Source organism: Ursus americanus, chromosome 5, assembly GCF_024610735.1.
Source record: "Ursus americanus isolate L20-20 chromosome 5, mUrsAme1.1.p, whole genome shotgun sequence".
Taxonomy (NCBI): domain Eukaryota; kingdom Metazoa; phylum Chordata; class Mammalia; order Carnivora; family Ursidae; genus Ursus; species Ursus americanus.
Genome location: NC_142131.1, coordinates 75,848,062 through 75,863,989, shown reverse-complemented (window position 1 = coordinate 75,863,989; position 15,928 = coordinate 75,848,062). Strand labels below are relative to the sequence as shown.

Genomic DNA, 15,928 nt, shown 5'->3' with positions numbered 1-15,928 from the left:
CTAGATATTTACCCAAGAGAAATGAGAACATCTGTTTACACCAAGATTTGTTATAAATGTTCTTAGTTTTATTCGTAATAGCCAAAAAACAAAATAACCCAAGGGACCATTAACAGGAGATTGGACAAAGGATGGTACGTCCGTACAGTGAGATACTATGCGCCAATAAAGTGAACACACTACTGAGACACAGGGCAAGACAGGAAATCGCAAAAACATGGTGAGCAGAAGCGGCCAGGCAAGAGAGAACATTCCAGAAACAGCAAAACTACGGTGACAGAAAGCAGGTCAGTGGTTGCCTGAGCCAGCAGTGGAGGGGCACAGCGAACTCTGGGAAGTGATGGAAATGTTCCGTATCTTCATTGTGGTGGAGGTTGCACGGGTCTATGTACTTGTCCGGTCACACCAAACTATTCTATGCACTGTAAATATTTGCAGCTGATCGTATGTAAACTCTACCTCAATCAAGTTTTTTTTAAATATAGTTTTTTGTTTTGTTTTTTTTTTAATAAAAAGTCTGCAAGAGACACCCTTGCACCCACCTGGGATGCAGGTCCCCCCTGACACCTGCAGGGCCGGGTGAAGGAAGGGGAGCCAAAGCAGTCCGGGTGCCTGACGGGGACAGCCCCCGCCGGCGGAGCCAGATGGGCCAGGTTTAAGTCGGGACTGCACATTTAACATTAGCACCTAATTCAGAGCTTTTCATAATGCCACACAAGCCAAACCAAATGAATCGTCAGGCCACATGTGGCTTACAGTCAGCCAGCTTCTGTTCTGTGGCCTAAAATCCTCCTGGAGCTCAAACAACAGAGCCTCGAGTCAAGTACACGGAGTGGCTTCTCCTGGGTGTGACTCTGGCGTGTTGCTCTTGACCCCGTCTTAAGGTGATGGGGACGAGTCCGTTGCTGTGGGCCCAGGCCTGCCCCGTGAGATGGGGCCGTAAAGCCTCCCAACAAAACCAGCTCTGTGGCAATGCACAAGTACACCCTCGCCTCTGCGTCTGCCTCTTGGGGCTCCTCCTGTACCCCCGGGGGGTAGCTTACCTGAGTCCCAGTCATTAGCACCGGGAAAAGCGAGAGGACAGTTCATGGGGCCTCAGGAGAACCCCGTTTACCCCCTAGGACTCTGGGTTCTGAGGGGTTCAGGCCTGGGCCTGTCACTGCCCTTGGAATGTGGGTGGCATTCTGCTGCCCTCACGCTCCCTGGAGCACAGCCCACTTTCCTGGGTATCTGACCTGCCCTTTGTCCCCTGGCTCAGTTTGGGGGCAGCCCAGTGTCCTGCGCCGTGGGCCTGGCCGTCCTGCATGTTCTGGAGAAGGAGCAGCTGCAGGCTCATGCCGCCTCTGTGGGCAGCGTCCTGATGGAGCTCCTCCGACAGCAGAAAGCCAAACATCCCATCATCGGGGACGTCAGGTGAGGCTCGGGCAGCAGCCCATACCGCTCACTAAACACCCGCCAGGGGCCAGGTGTGCGTCCTTCTGTCACCTCATCGCCACCAGGGCTGGTGGGGACTTTTATCTCCACAGAGGACGACCTAAAGCAGTGAGGAGTGCTGTTGCCCAAGGTCACGCTTCTAGGGAAGGAGAAAGCAGCGTCAGACCAGGCTCTAACCCCCAACCCTTCCTCTGTCACGCTTGGCCCCCCCCACCCCCGCCATCACTTCCTGGCACTGGTCACCACCCTTAGGGTTCTGCAGCCCTCGGTCTCTCCAGGAAGCAGAGGAACAGGCCCTGGTGCTTTCCACAGGCCCAGGCAGAGGGGGAGAGCAAGGACCACATCCCCTCAGGCCTGGTCTCCTAAGATGTCGCCTTTCTGCTCCAGGGGCATCGGGCTCTTTATTGGCGTGGACCTGATCAAAGACGAGGCAACCAGGAAGCCAGCAACTGAAGAGGCGAACTACATGGTGTCCAGGTACTTTTTCCTCGAAACAAGTTGCCTTTGCAGTGTCCAGGGCCCTGACTGGGAGGGAGCCCCCCCCCACCCTGGCGTCTGCTGTTGTCACCATGCTCCTGGGCACTTGGGGCCCACAGAGGGCTGCCTGAAGGAGTTGGCAGCTGGGCCTGAGCAGGGAAGGGGCCACCGTTCTGTGTGCCCGTCAGCCTGGTGGCCAGCGCCCTGCAGCCACGGCTTCACGTGGGTGCGGGCCGTTCACAGCCAAGGACGCCAGGGCCACAGGGGCTCTCAGACCCAAAAGCTGCGTTTCACATCCCCGGGTGGCCCAGGGGGAAGCTGCTTCTCCGCAGCCACACCAGGGACGGTGGCAGAGCCAGACTTGGGGCTCCCCGTTCCCACAGCAGTGGGTTTTGGGGATGGACAGGCCTCCTGCTCCTTGCCTGGGTGGAAGGCGTCTGGATGACCGGAATCTCAGGACCCCAGAGTCCCCCACCCCAATCCCAGTTTGCATGTTCACACCCGATCCCAGGCAGGGCCTGAGCCTCAGAACTCTTTCCCTTGTTACTTCCTTCTTAGCGCCCTTCCCTCTCCTACCCACTTGCCCCACCTTGGGAAACTCCTCTGGTGTCTCCTGTGTGTCCTTAAGCACATCATTCTGTCTTCAGAGCATGTGAACAGACACGATGTAGAAGTGTTCCCTTGCTTGGGATTTTTTAGACTGACCCTCCCCCCCCGTCACTGCCTGAGCCCTGCCTTCTCCGCGGGTCACCCATCGGAGGCACCCCCCAGCTCACCCACTGCCTTCTCCCCCGTGCCCCCCCCCCCCAGGAGCCTCAGGACTCAGAATCAGTGGGATGAGGGAGCCAGACCTGGGGCCCAGCCTGACTCCTTCCACCCCACACCCACCCTGAGTTCTCTGGTGCAGAGAGGAAATCAGAAGCAGGGGGAGGTGTGGCACGCACAGTGGCCCTGTTGGTCGGTGGCGGGGCTGGATTTCAAGTCCAGACCTTGTTCTAATAGGACCACAGTCCGTGCTGGGAAGAATATACGGGAGAAAGCCGCCAGAGTGGCAAGCCTTAAAAATCACAAAGGAATAAATGACAAAGAATGGCAGTGGGGGTCAGGACGTAAATATGATGTCAGACCCTTCTTTCTGGCCCAGTTACCTTCCTAGGTTAAAGTGTCAATGTGGAATGGTAGCATCCTGAGGTACCAATAACATTAAGAAGGGTGAAGTCATCTTCCTAGAAAGAACTGGAAATTACAACTGGAGAGTCCTCTGGGATTTCAAGATTACTTTGGGGCAGGAAGCCGAACAGGGTCGGCAGGGAAGTTAGTGAAGCTAGCGAAGCAGCGTGTGCGGTTCGCTGTACGGGCCTGTAAGCACTGGTGCGGGGCCGAAATGCCTGCTGTCCACGTCCTAGCAGCGGCCTGTCTTGTCTTGGCTCAGGCTGGGGCTCCTGCTTGGGGGGGCGGGGCAGCAGGCTCAGGGTACCCCACACAGGAGCCCGTAATGCAGGCAGGCAGTTCAGGAGGAAGCCAGTGCCGTGTCCTGCTGGGAATGGACTGTGGTGGGGCTCCCGGGGCAGGATGGCTGGAGCCAGGGCCAGGAAGGCCTTCGAGGCCCTGGGAAGGGCTCCTCGGCTGCCGGGCAGCAGGGCCTTGCCATGTCCTGTCCTCACAGGCTGAAAGAGAACTACATTTTGCTGAGCACTGATGGCCCTGGGAGGAACGTCCTGAAGTTTAAACCCCCGATGTGCTTCAGTGTGGACAACGCGCGACACGTGGTGGCCAAGATGGACACCATCCTGACAGGTGAGCTGGGGGCCCGAGCAGCTGACCAGGTCTCTAGAGCCCAACCTGCAGCCAGGAGCTTAGGACCTTCCGCAGTGCCCAGGAAGGGGACCCCACAGCGAGCCGCGAGTCTTCCAGATGGTGCAGGGAACAAGGAGATGAGGTGTGGAGGGGCTTCCTGACCCGAGGCAGGCACTGAGCTGTTCACCATCCTGCCTGGGTGGCACCAGTGTGGACGCAGGCAAGGGGATCAGAGCCACAGTGAAGTCCGCCATCCTGCTAGCAGGAAAGCCGGAGATGGCGATGGCACGAGACTTGTGCCTTACTTAAGGCTAGTGTCCCCCACAGCTGCCAAGGTGCTAGAATGAGATTTGCACCCAGGACTGATGAAATGCCAAAGGAGATTCCTCCCAGTTCCAATCCCCTAGGAATGCGAGGATCCATCCAGGGTCTCCCCTAAACACACTCACTAGGCCATCTGGAACAATGGAACCGGACGGGTGTCTGCACGAAGGCCATGCTACATGTGCAGGGAGCTGGGAGCAGGGGTGGGCAAAGTGGGCAAAATCCCACCTCCTGGCAGAAATCTGAACAGGCCAGCAGGCAGCCCCTCCCTTCCCTCCACCTCTGGAGCCCCACTCCCCGCTGGAGGGAGGGAGGGTTTGTGGGGAGCCTTGGGGGGGGGGGGGCGACAGCTGATGGGCTGGACCTGGCTTTGCTTTCCTGAGCAGAAGGGACAGCCATTGAGCCTGGAAGTCTCAGGAAACCTGAATGAGGTGTGGCTTTGTCCTTCTGGGACAGTACTGCTGACCCTGTGGCTTGGTGCCCTGTGCACATGGGTCAAGGGCCTGGTAAAGGGCCCGACCTCCAAACTAAGAAGCTTGGACGCTGGAGAAAGGCTAAGCCGTTTGGGGGGGCTTTGTGCTGTTTTTCAGATATGGAAGAAAAGGTGAGAAGCTGTGAGACACTGAGGCTCCGGCCCTGAGGCAACCCAGCCATGTCACATCCTTGTCCCCCCGGTGAGTGGGCCTTGCTCCTCACGACCCACAGCTGGGGTCTGCACCCTCATAGAGCCAAACCTTGCTCTTAACTGAGTCCTCTCTAGCCACCCTGCCAGAAACATCTCCCAAGTTTGCATCTGATAGCTGACAGGAGATGGCAGGAGTAGCACCTTCCCTGCCTGAGCCAGTGTTCTAGAAGTGATGGGAAACAAAATTCTTTGTTGTCTGAGGCCTCAACCACCAGGCCTGGGCTGCTCCAGTCCAGCCAGCAGCTAGGCTCTGCCAGAGGGGGCGAAGCTATTCTAGGCCATCCAAGACGGGGTACTTTGTGTCCAAATCCAGGCGGCCCCTAGGACACTGCCCTTTCTCTACATTCACACTGTCCTTGCTGGGAGACCAAATCCTATTTCCAGCGGCAAGGAAAGACTCAAGTCTGCAGGTGCCCCAGACCCCCTGCCCTGGAGACAGCAGCCCTCACGGTACCACCTTCAACCCCCTTGAAGCTGCCTCCAGTCTGAGTCCTTTAACTTTCTCTAAAAGGGCTCAAGTCCTGGGTAGGACCAGTCCTCACAAGCAGCTCGCCAGCGGTCCTGAGAGTCCGCGGCTCTGCCCGACAGGACTGCTGGTGGGTCATGGAGGCTACGAGAGCTTCGAAGGCTCAGGAGCGCCTGGCCCTGCCCCACTCTTCACAGCATACCCCACACTCACCCAGGCTTTGGGGGTTTTTAAATTTTTATTTCAAAAGCTTGGATAGCTTCAATATCCAGGTCGTGGCAAAATCAGGACACGTGTAAAATACCTTACAATACATTAGATTCCCAAAAGGTACCAAAAAGTACAGTAAAATTAACACTTCCATTAACAGGAAATGTATGACACAAATAATATAAAATTAAAAGGTGAAAAAAAGGTGACACTGGTTTCCTAAGATACAGTTGACTCTTTACAACCAGGGTCCACAGGTCCAGGCTGCGGAGCGGCCGCGGGAAGCAGACCCTCCCCTCTGGCTCTGGGTGACCCTAACGCCGCTCTGGCCTCAGAGACCCCGCACGCTGCCTACAACAACTAGAGCTCCGGAAATAGTCAACAGGAGAGTGATTTCCAAGGGGGAAATTTTAAATAAGATGCACATGGGACAGGCCATAGAAAGTATGCCAGGTGAGATTTGGTACATAATCGTGTTCACTCGCGATCCCGACTGCGCGCTCGGCCGCGCGTCCTGCCGCAGCCTCAGTACGGCTTGTAGTTATTCTGGTGGCCGCCACGTCGCTGGCTCTTCCCGTAATTTGTACTACCCTGACCTGGGGATGAGAACGACAACGGTCGCAGCTCCGCCTTCCCGAGCCTCCAGCCTGTGCCAGGCGCTTGCTGTGCACCCTCACCCGGGCTCATACCCCGCCTTCCTGAGGCCCAGGAGCTCCAGAGCTCCTTCCGGTGGCGCCAGAGGCCGCGCCAGGCCCCCCGAGCCCAGCCTGTCCGACTCCAAAGCCCCTGCTGCCAGTGGCCCCTGCACTGTCTGTCCTGCCTCCCGGGGGCTGGGGGTGAGCGGACGGGGCCTCCCTCTCTCCTACTTACTGTAGTCGTAGCCGGGGCCGTAGCCGTAATAGCCATAGGGCGAGTAGTCGTAGCCGCCATAGCCGGGCCCGTAGCCCTGCTGGTAGCCGTAGCCCTGGTTCCAGTAGCTGCCGTAGCCCTGATTCCAACTCTGACTCTGACCTGTGGGGGGAGCAGGGCACAGGGGCCCATGGACCATTTAGCACACGCAGGAGCTAGGATGGAGGAAATCCTGCCCTTTGGGTGGCGGGGTTACTATGGCAACTCAGAGGTAGAAGCCAAGGGACTGCTGTCCTGCAGTTGAGGGCCCTGGGCCCGGCCCTGCATCTGAGACCCAAGCCTGGGATCTGAAGGCCAGGAGAGACCTGACCGCTACCTTCGCTCGGGGCAAATGAGGCAGGAGCTCACTCTCTCTCCAATCTCCCTCTCCTCACCCCCACGCGCCCTGGCAGCCGGGCCTTAAAAAGGATGAAGTTCAGGCTTTGGAGTCAGAGGGGCCTGGACAGAAGGAGGTAAAGCGCCTGGCACAACCCTGCCCTACCTTCTGCCCACCCGCCCAGGGGCGTACCGAGACTCAGGACCGCCACCGAGCCAAGCGCACCCCCTCACGCCCCCCTCGCCCCCCGGGCTGCAAGGCGAATGCCCCTCTGCCCTGGGGCCCCAGCCACAAGAGCGCCAGGCTCTGCCATGCCAAGCAGCAGCAGCAGCATAGCCGACGTGACTTGCCTGGCCTGGCGCACCACGCACCGGAGGCCAGAGCGCGCCCCCCAGACGGGCACAGAAGCTCCATGCAGGCAGGGACCCATCTTCATTCATCTGGGTTCCACTCACCTCCGCTTCCACCGCCACCACCACTGCCTCGGTTCCCTCGGTTGCGGTTCCCACGGCCCCCAGAGCCGTACTGCTGCTGCTGATAGACCTCTTTGGGCTGGGCCACCTTGATTTCACACTGAAAGCAGAGAGGACAATGGGTCAGACCACTGGGACAAGCGCTGGGTAGGGACTTGTGGACAGAGACCTCAGCCGACAGATACTCAGCTGGCCGATTGGAACGACCTGCTCAAAAACAAAGTATGCCCAGGGGCGCCTGTGTGGCGCAGTCAGGGAGGCGCCCCAACCCTTGGTTTCAGCTCAGGTCATGATCTCAGGGTCAGGGATCGAGCCTTGCATGGGGCTCCTTGCTGAGCAGAATCTGCTCAAGTTTCTCCCTCTCCCCTACATACGCACACTCTCTAAAACAAATCTTTAAAAACAAACCAAAAAAAAACACAAAATATGCTGAAGTGGGAAGCCACATTTGAGCTAGCAGCTTTCAGGACCACAACTAAAATCTCGAAGGACCAAGACTCACTAGGGCCTTTTTGGCCAAAACCTCTCCCCTCAGAGAACTTACTGGGGTGACAGCTATAACCCCAGGCCTGATGGCAGCCCAGGGGCCGCTCCGCATCTAATGACTGCCTGGGAGGAGACGCGGCGAGGCCAATGCCAACGCAGTGTAGCAAGATCCCACCCCAGGGGGCAGGTCTGATGCCAGCCTGGGCCTACTGCGCAGGGGGGTGGGTCAGAGCTGGCTTCTCAGATCAGGGGCCTTGGAGGGGGGAAGAAACAAAACAAAAACTTTCTCATTTTTTTTTCTTTACAGAAAAAATGAAGCATACCACTCAAACTACCGAGGTGGCGACCCTGACCTCAGGCTTGGAGGAAGCAAGCCACGGAGGCTCAGGGCGGGGCTTCCCTGTGGCTACACTGCTCCCCCCTCTTCCCCCAACCAGGGCCTGTTGTTGGGAAGGGCCAGATCCCCTTAGGAGCCAGAGAGTCCATTTCCTTTTTGCTCAAAAAATCTGCCCACTGTGGGTGGGGTTAGGGTCAGGGACCTCCCAGTGCTCCTGCCTAAGTAAACCAGGACTTGAGACTTTTTAAGGAAAATACCCTGGCACATATACTCCCCTAATTAGGACCAGTAAAATGCCATTTGATACAAGGTGTCGCTATTCAAGGGTACCCTAATGAGCTGGGAAACCACCCCCACCGGGTGATGCCATCGGAGGTTTTCTGTTTAATTAAAAAACGCCAAATACATTGATTTCCAAACCCAGCAGCAGCAGTCGATTACCTTACAGGTACTTCCTGCCCATGTCACAGGAAGACACAGGAGAAACGAAAGGCCTGTGTCACTCACTGTCCACTGGGGGAGAGGGAATGAGCTCTTACCCAGCACTCCCAAGATTCAAACTCCTCTCCTGTAAAAATGTAAGGGCCCAATCCTGAATTCAGCGTCACTCCCAGCCAGGATTAAGACTTCTAGAAGCCCCACCCTACCTGTCCCACCTTATCTGGCCGCCACTCCCGCTCAGACCGGCCACACCCTGCCAGCGAGCCACACCCTCAACCGCCTCTGCAGCCACCTGGAGAATACCTGCCGCGACCCCAGGAGCCTCCTGCCTGGACCCGAGCCTCCTGCCTGGACCCGAGCCTCCTGCCTGGACCCGAGCCTCCTGCCTGGACCCGAGCCTCCTGCCTGGCCGGAGTTCAGCGGGAAGGGCTGCAGTTCTCACAGCGCAGCAGCGCTCACCTCAGGCACAACTGACCATGGACGCAAGCTGACTAAACTCTGCAAACTTTGGGAAGAATCTCCACCTGAGGTGGGAGTTGACTAAACCAACATCCGAAGGGGGTGGAAGTGAACAAAGATTTGGTTGTGACAGAAGAGAGGAAAAAGCTCCACAGCAGGAAAGACGTTACCCAAAGGAAACAAACCCCTGAATGTCAGAAGTTCTAGAATCTTCTGAGACTTTCACTTCAGGCCATATTCACCTTGGACTCTAGACTGAGAACACCGTGACCTCTAGCTTTCAGTCAGGAATCAAAGGGGCCACTCAACATGCCCTCGCCCACAGAAACCACCCTTTCTCCTGTCTCCCACAATCCTGGGTTTCTGCCAATTCTACCAGCCTAGGAACTCCCCCAAGGACAGAGGGGACCATCTGCCCCGAACAGGACAGCAGGCACTGCAGGAACACAGTAGGCTAAGCCCGCCCTGGACAGGTAGCCCAGTTCCTAACCCACACCTGAAGAGCCAGCTCTCCAGCAGCAGGCCAGATAGAGAGCTGGAGACACCTTACCTTACTTCCACTGATGGTGTGGAACTTTTTCTCCAGAACTTTCTTCACAGGTTCCTCTTCTTTAAAGGTGATGAAAACAAACCCTCGTCTTTTGTTCGACTTTGGATCCATCGGAAGCTCAATGGCCTCGATCTGTAAACACACACACAGCTCAGAACCAATGCCTCCTGCCACCCAGGGCCCATAGCGAACCCCCAGGAGAAGAGACCCAAGAAGGCCAGAGTAAAAAAGCCTCGCCGAGGAGAGCTACAGCCAGCCAAGGCTGCCAAGGACCAGGGAGAAAGCAACCTCAGGGCAACCGGCAGGCCACCCCCAGGGGCACACACTCACCTCCCCAAACTCGCCAAAGTACTCCCTGATCTTCTCCTCAGTGGCTTCAGGATTCAGACCCCCCACAAAAATTTTCTTTACCGGGTCCTTCTTCATGGCCATGGCTTTTTTGGGGTCAATGACACGGCCATCCAGCCTGTGTTCCTTCTGGTCTAGGACCTGCCCCAACAGAAGAAAATTAGGTTCTAACTCAGCAGCACCACCCCCCTCAACAAGGGCCTTCCCTCTGAGCCACAAAGACCTCAACACTGGTACAAAACGTGCTTGGCCCCTCCAAAATCCAGCCCTAACCTGAGTCAGCGACCCAGCTTCATCTCCAAACCTCGAGTACAGCTAGTTTATCGGAACCCCTACAGGCCTCGCCCCCACCGCTTTCCCAGAGAAGGCAGTCTCAGGTTAAGGCCCTTCTCTTCCAGAAGTTAAGCAGCAGTGAGGAAGGCTGCGGGTGGGCTGCTAGGGTTGGAATCCACCCTTTTGAGGCGTGTGAGCTCTTCTACTTGTACTTCTGAGCCTTTGTTTTCTGTAAAATGGAGCTAAAATAATGCCCAGTTCACAGCAACCCTGGACTCTTTATTCTAGTCCTCGCAATAAAGCGTTTGCTTTACCAGTGCCCGGAAGAGACACAAAACAGGCAATGAACACCAGCGGTAATCTTCCTGGACCACTCGAGCCCATACCCATCAGCACTTAATCTGTGTTTTTTAATCCCTTCAAAAACAGGAGAGTTCCTCACCTCTGCTTTTCCCCAAGCCCTCACCCACCTACAGAGCGCACAAACTAATCGTGCTCTCGGAATGCCATCCTATCCTCTTAGAACTTAAGGCCGCTGACATCAAGCGCCCAGCTTACCTTCTCCACACTGGCTGCATCCTTGAAGAGGATAAACCCAAACCCTCTTGACCGGCCAGTGTTGGGATCCATTTTTATTGTACAGTCAACGACCTCTCCAAATTTGGTAAAATAATCCTTCAGGTCCTTTTTGCTGGTATCCCAGCTCAGGCCACCAACGAACATTTTTCTGAAATGGTAAGGACACGTGCCAACGAGCCTTCCGAGAAAGCCGCGATCCTAGAAGGGCTGGCCCGACACCACCTTCGCTGCCACGGCTTCGCAGCAAAGCCGCCTGCCGCAACGCAGGTCTGGCCTGAGAGTCCCCAAGGGTCCGACCTCGACCCATCCTCACGACCCTCCCACACGACGCTGACGCTGGAGAAGCTTCAGACCGCGCAGCCCCCGACGGGGCAGGCGAAGGGAGGGCGCGCTGGCCTGGGTGGAGGCCCTGAACGCTCACAACTGGAAGTCCTTTAACTAACACGCACGGGAGGCGAAAGGCCGCCGGCCCGGCCCGTCCTCACCGCCCCCGAGAGCTCGCTCTCAAGGAACTCGAGGCTTCCGGGGGCCGGAGACCGCGTTCAGACCGTGACTCCGCCCTCCGCAGGGGTGGGGGGGAGGGAGGGAGGCCGCGGCCGGGGCGCGCGCCAACTCCGCCCACGCAGCCCCGCGGAGCCCGAGGCCGGCCCCGGCCCCGGGTCCGAGCGCACTCCTCCTCCCGGGCCGCCCGCCCCCCGGCCCCGCGCGAGCGGCCCCGGGGCGGCGCCAAAGTCGACCCAACAAACTCCTGCAAACTCCGGCACTAGCGGCGGCGCGGCGGGCGCGGAGGGGCCGGGCGGCGGGCCGCGAGCAGGCCCCGGCCGCCCGCCCGCCCCTCCCCCCGCCGCGTGGCGCCAACAAAAGGCGGCCCCGGAACAAAGGCGGCGCCCCGGTCGGCCCGCGGCCGCACCTACCCCGCGTCCTCCTCGTTCTTGCTGGCGTTGATCTGGTCGCCCTCGGCGCCGTTCTGGTTGCCGGCCGGCGGCGCCGCGCTCCCGCCTCCGGAGCCCGCCGCGGCCCCGGTGCCGGCCCCCGCCGGCGACTCGCCTTCCGGGGCGGCCTCGTGTCCGTTCTCGGTGGCGCCCGTCGTCTCCATGGGCTGCTCCTCACCCGCTTCCGACATGCTAGGCCGGGGCGCGGCGGCTCCTGCAACGAGCGGCCCCAGCACGTCAGGCCCGCGCGGCTCCCGCCCAGGCTCCCGCCCGCCGCCCGCGGGCCCGGCCGCTCACCTCGCCGCCGATGACGCCGCGGGGCCCGCTCGTCCCCACCCGCCGGAAAGGCGCCGCGGGCTCGGCCGCGCTCACGCCCGCGCTGCCGGGCCTTGCCTCCGTCCGCTGACGGAGCCGCCGGGACCTCGCGCCCTCCGCCGCCGCCGCGCCGCACGGAGCCCACCGACCGACAGGCTCGCTCGGGCCCGCGCGGTGCCGCCGCCTGACAATGCCGACTCGTGGCGCTCTTTATAATGCCGGGGCCGGGCGCACCTCGCAACAAGGCGCGTGCTCATTGGCCGCGCCCGCCCGTCACTCAACCCCGCGCCGGCGTCCCATTGGCCGCAGCGGCGCGCGCACGCTAAATCCGGGCGGGCTTTGTCCTCATTTTAGAACCCGCGCGAGCCAGGGCCCTGCGGACGGCTGCCGGGGCCGGGCGGGACCAGAGTTTTCTCCCGAGCGGCGACGGCCGCCGGAATCCCGCGGCCGAGGGGCCGGAGACTGACCCCTCCGCCCTGTGAGGCCGCACTCTCTCGTCCCGGGGCGCCCCATCCCAGCATTGGTAGCTTCGCCCACTCTTGTCCCAAAAGAGGAAACTGGGCTCTAGGAAGTCTCGCAAACCAAGGTCGCCCGGCTGGAAGTGGGAGAACTCGGGCTGCCGAGATTGGGCGTGCAGGGTTCCCCCAAGGCCAGCTGCCCGGCTCGAAGGGACGGGGACGCAGCCCGCCCTCCCCCCTTGACCTTGGTGCCCTCACGGCCCGGCGCTCCCGCCCTTTCTGCCGCCTCCCCCAGTGGCGAGCGGCGGAGAGGGGGTGGAGCCCGCCGGGCGTCTGGTGCCAATGGTGCTCAGGCAGGATGTGGCGGGAGAAACGGTGGGACCGCGCTCTTCCCCAATCTTAGGTCGTCCGGCACCACCTGGACGATTAGCGCCGTTTTCACACTTTGGGTTAACGTTTTTCATTTGAGTTCATTCATTTATTCCTGCTGAAATTTCTTTTTAAGGAAAATATACCACTTCCCTGAAATTATGAAGTTGGAGGCGGGGAGGGATGCTTCTCTTTTTCTAATATACAAAACCCCTTCATTTGATCTCCTTGACCACCAAGCTTGAAAGGCCAGCGTAATCCCATGAGTCCTTTTAATCATACGAGAGATGGGGCCCCAAATGGACCAGGATTACAACCTCTGAAGCCTAGGGATTACCAGAGAGCAACAGAACACAAGTGGCTGACGTTCCCGCCGTCAGCTAGGCCTGGTGTGGGGGGCTGGGGGTTCTATTTTCTCATCTGGTCTCCTAACAACCCAATGGAAGGCGATACCATCACAAATTTATAAATGAGAAAACTGCAGCCCAGAGAGCTGACCCAAGGCTCACTCCCGAATCCAGCCAGCCAGTGGAGTTGCAGAGGAATGAAAAATGTGACCGCTCCACATTCAGAAAAAATAATCGACTATAGAAAATCCGAAGATTTGGCCACACGGTGCTGCATTCCCCTAAGGTATCCATCACCTAGAGCGGAGGCACCCGCCCCCAGAGGAGCAAATACCCTCTGGTTCACCCCAAGGCCCACGTGACTGTGTCACTTTCAGGCCAGATTCCACAACTGGAACGCAGAGTATCTCCATAAGACTGGGGTCATGTCACTGACAGCTGGTAAGAAGGCTTGCAAGAAGTCCTGCACAAACTCGCCACCCCACCTGCACCCAGCCCGTGCCCACAGAAACAAGGGCCAGGGAGGGATGTGGCACCCAGGGGAGGATGGACACAGCTGCCCCAGCAATGAAGATAATACAGGCAATGAATTCAAAGTCAGAGAGTCTAAATGCAGCCACAGGACATAACTACTGAGGAGGGCAGACATTCGCTTCATCTCTTGCTCTTGTCCACACGGATGCCTTTCCCACGACTTGGGAAACACTTTCCATGACATGCCGAGTCTGAGGATAACAACATTTGGACAGCGCTCCACAGTTTGCAAAATGCTTTCCCCAACATTGCTTCATTGGAGCCTCAAAATAATTTTTGTGTGAGGGTATCCATAGTTGATACACGAAAACACTGAAATCACATCTAAAATCGTAGCCCCTTGGGGCGCCTGGGTGGCACAGCGGTTAAGCGTCTGCCTTCGGCTCAGAGCGTGATCCCGGCGTTATGGGATCCAGCCCCACATCAGGCTCTTCCACTATGAGCCTGCTTCTTCCTCTCCCACTCCCCCTGCTTGTGTTCCCTCTCTCGCTGGCTGTCTCTATCTCTGTCGAATAAATAAATAAAATCTTTAAAAATAAAATAAAATAAAATAAAATAAAATCGTAGCCCCGAAGCCAGCACCTCCAGCTCTGCCTTCTTTCCAGGGCTCCTGGCTACCGTAGCACAAGGGGTCTCTGATTTCCTGAGTTCCTTGGTCTAAAGTAGATCTCTTACCAGATTAAATTATTCTGAGGCTCAAACGAAGCAATAGCTTAGAAAATAATTTATGGGGCGCCTGGGTGAAGCAGTCAGTTAAGAGTCTGACTCTTGGTTTCAGCTCAGGTTGTGATCTCAGGGTCGTGGGATCGAGCCCCACCTCGGGTTACAGGCTCAGTGCAAAATCTGCTTGAGACTTGCTCTCCCTCTCCCTCTGCCCCTCCCCCTCCTCTCAAATAAATAAAAAATTTTTTAAGATTTTATTTATTTGAGGGGCGCCTGGGTGGCACAGCGGTTAAGCGTCTGCCTTCGGCTCAGGGTGTGATCCCGGCATTGTGGGATTGAGCCCCACATCAGGCTCCTCTGCTGTGAGCCTGCTTCTTCCTCTCCACTCCCCCTGCTTGTGTTCCCTCTCTCGCTGGCTGTCTCTATCTCTGTTGAATAAATAAATAAAATCTTTAAAAAAAAAAGATTTTATTTATTTGAGAGTGAGAGAGAGAGAGCACAAGCAAGGGGGAAATGCAAAGAAAGAGGGGCTCCTGGGTGGCTCAGTCATTAAGCGTCTGCCTTCGGCTCAGGTCATGATCCCAGGGTCCTGGGATCGAGCCCCGCATCAGGCTCCCTGCTCAGCAGGAAGCCTGCTTCTCCCTCTCCCACTCCCCCTGCTTGTGTTCCCTCTCTCGTTGGCTGTGTCTCTCTCTGTCAAATAAATAAATACAATCTTTAAAAAAAAAAAAAAAGGCAGAGAAAGAGGGAGAAGCAGACTCCCTGCTGAGCAGGGAGCCTGATGTGGGATGCGATCCCAGGACCCTGGTATCATGACCTAAGCCGAGGGCTGACACTTAACCGACTGAGCTGCCCATGCGCCCCATAAATAAATCTTAAAAAAAAAAAAAAGCATTTATAAACTCTAAAGAACTGCAGACAAGAGGGGTCAGTCTCAGCACAGAATGCTTTTATACCGCCTGAGATGGGCAGGGCGCCTGGCTCTTTGGAAGCGGCAGCAGGAAGTCCCTTAAATGCAAGGGTACCACTCTAGTTACTGGGTCGCAGTTACAGACCCCGTTACAGACCCTGAACAGAGGACATCTTTTAGGACAGTGAGGTTCTCAAATCAGTAAGCAGCCCAGTTATCCCCCAAAATGCCCTTAAAAGGCCCATATAGTACAGTCTCCTGGCTTTGGGGAATTCAGGCTGTCGGGCAACGTATGTGTAAGAATACATACATGCCCAACCTAGGGGCACCTGGGTGGCTCAGTCATTAAGCGTCTGTGTTCGGCTGAGGTCATGCTCTCAGGGTCCTGGGATCGAGTCCCGCATGGGGCTCCCTGCTCATCGGGGAGTCGGCTTCTCCTTCTCCCTCTGCCCCTCCCCAGGGCTTGTTCTCTCTCTCTCTCACAGAAATAAATAAAACCTTTTTAAAAAAATAACCAACCTAGAAGGGAGAGAACAGACACAAAATGCATTTTGAAAGTTTTAAAAATTTCACTTGACCCTTGAACAATGCAGGGGTTGGGGTGCCGACCCCCTGCACAGTCAAAAATCTGCATATAACTTTTGACTCCCCCCAGAACTTAACTACCCATAGCCTCCTGTTGACCGGAAGCCTTACCCATAATATAGTCAATTAACACATATTGTGTATGTTATATGTATTCCATACTACATTCTTACAATAAAGTAAGCTACTGGGGCGTCTGGGTGGCTCATTTGACTAAGGGTCCGCCTTCGGACACCCCATATCGGGCTCCT

General features: G+C 57.2%; 2 protein-coding genes across 3 annotated transcripts in view; one reads left to right on the top strand and one right to left on the bottom strand.

The window, feature by feature from the left end:
- The window catches only part of PHYKPL (5-phosphohydroxy-L-lysine phospho-lyase), a 33,998-nt gene extending 29,292 nt beyond the window's left edge, over positions 1-4,706 (top strand). The window contains exons 9-12 of the mRNA XM_045794927.2: positions 1,259-1,413; positions 1,822-1,911; positions 3,578-3,708; positions 4,623-4,706. Coding sequence (XP_045650883.2) covers positions 1,259-1,413; positions 1,822-1,911; positions 3,578-3,708; positions 4,623-4,672 — 426 coding nt within the window. The 3' untranslated portion in view covers positions 4,673-4,706. The remainder of the gene's footprint in view (positions 1-1,258; positions 1,414-1,821; positions 1,912-3,577; positions 3,709-4,622) is intronic.
- A 696-nt stretch (positions 4,707-5,402) lies between these two features.
- Positions 5,403-11,993, bottom strand: HNRNPAB (heterogeneous nuclear ribonucleoprotein A/B). 2 transcript variants are annotated; one of them, XM_045794930.2, is made up of 8 exons: positions 11,794-11,993; positions 11,479-11,710; positions 10,544-10,712; positions 9,695-9,853; positions 9,365-9,496; positions 7,074-7,191; positions 6,264-6,404; positions 5,403-5,989 (listed from the first exon to the last, which is right to left on the bottom strand). In XM_045794930.2, the coding sequence occupies exons 2-8, from the start codon at positions 11,685-11,687 to the stop codon at positions 5,919-5,921; spliced, it is 999 nt and encodes a 332-aa protein (XP_045650886.1). In that variant the 5' UTR covers positions 11,688-11,710; positions 11,794-11,993; the 3' UTR covers positions 5,403-5,918. The 2 variants fall into 2 exon arrangements, with proteins under 2 accessions (XP_045650886.1, XP_087718511.1); XM_087862385.1 differs by lacking the exon at positions 6,264-6,404 and having other exon boundaries at positions 11,794-11,927.
- Positions 11,994-15,928: the final 3,935 nt, after the last annotated feature.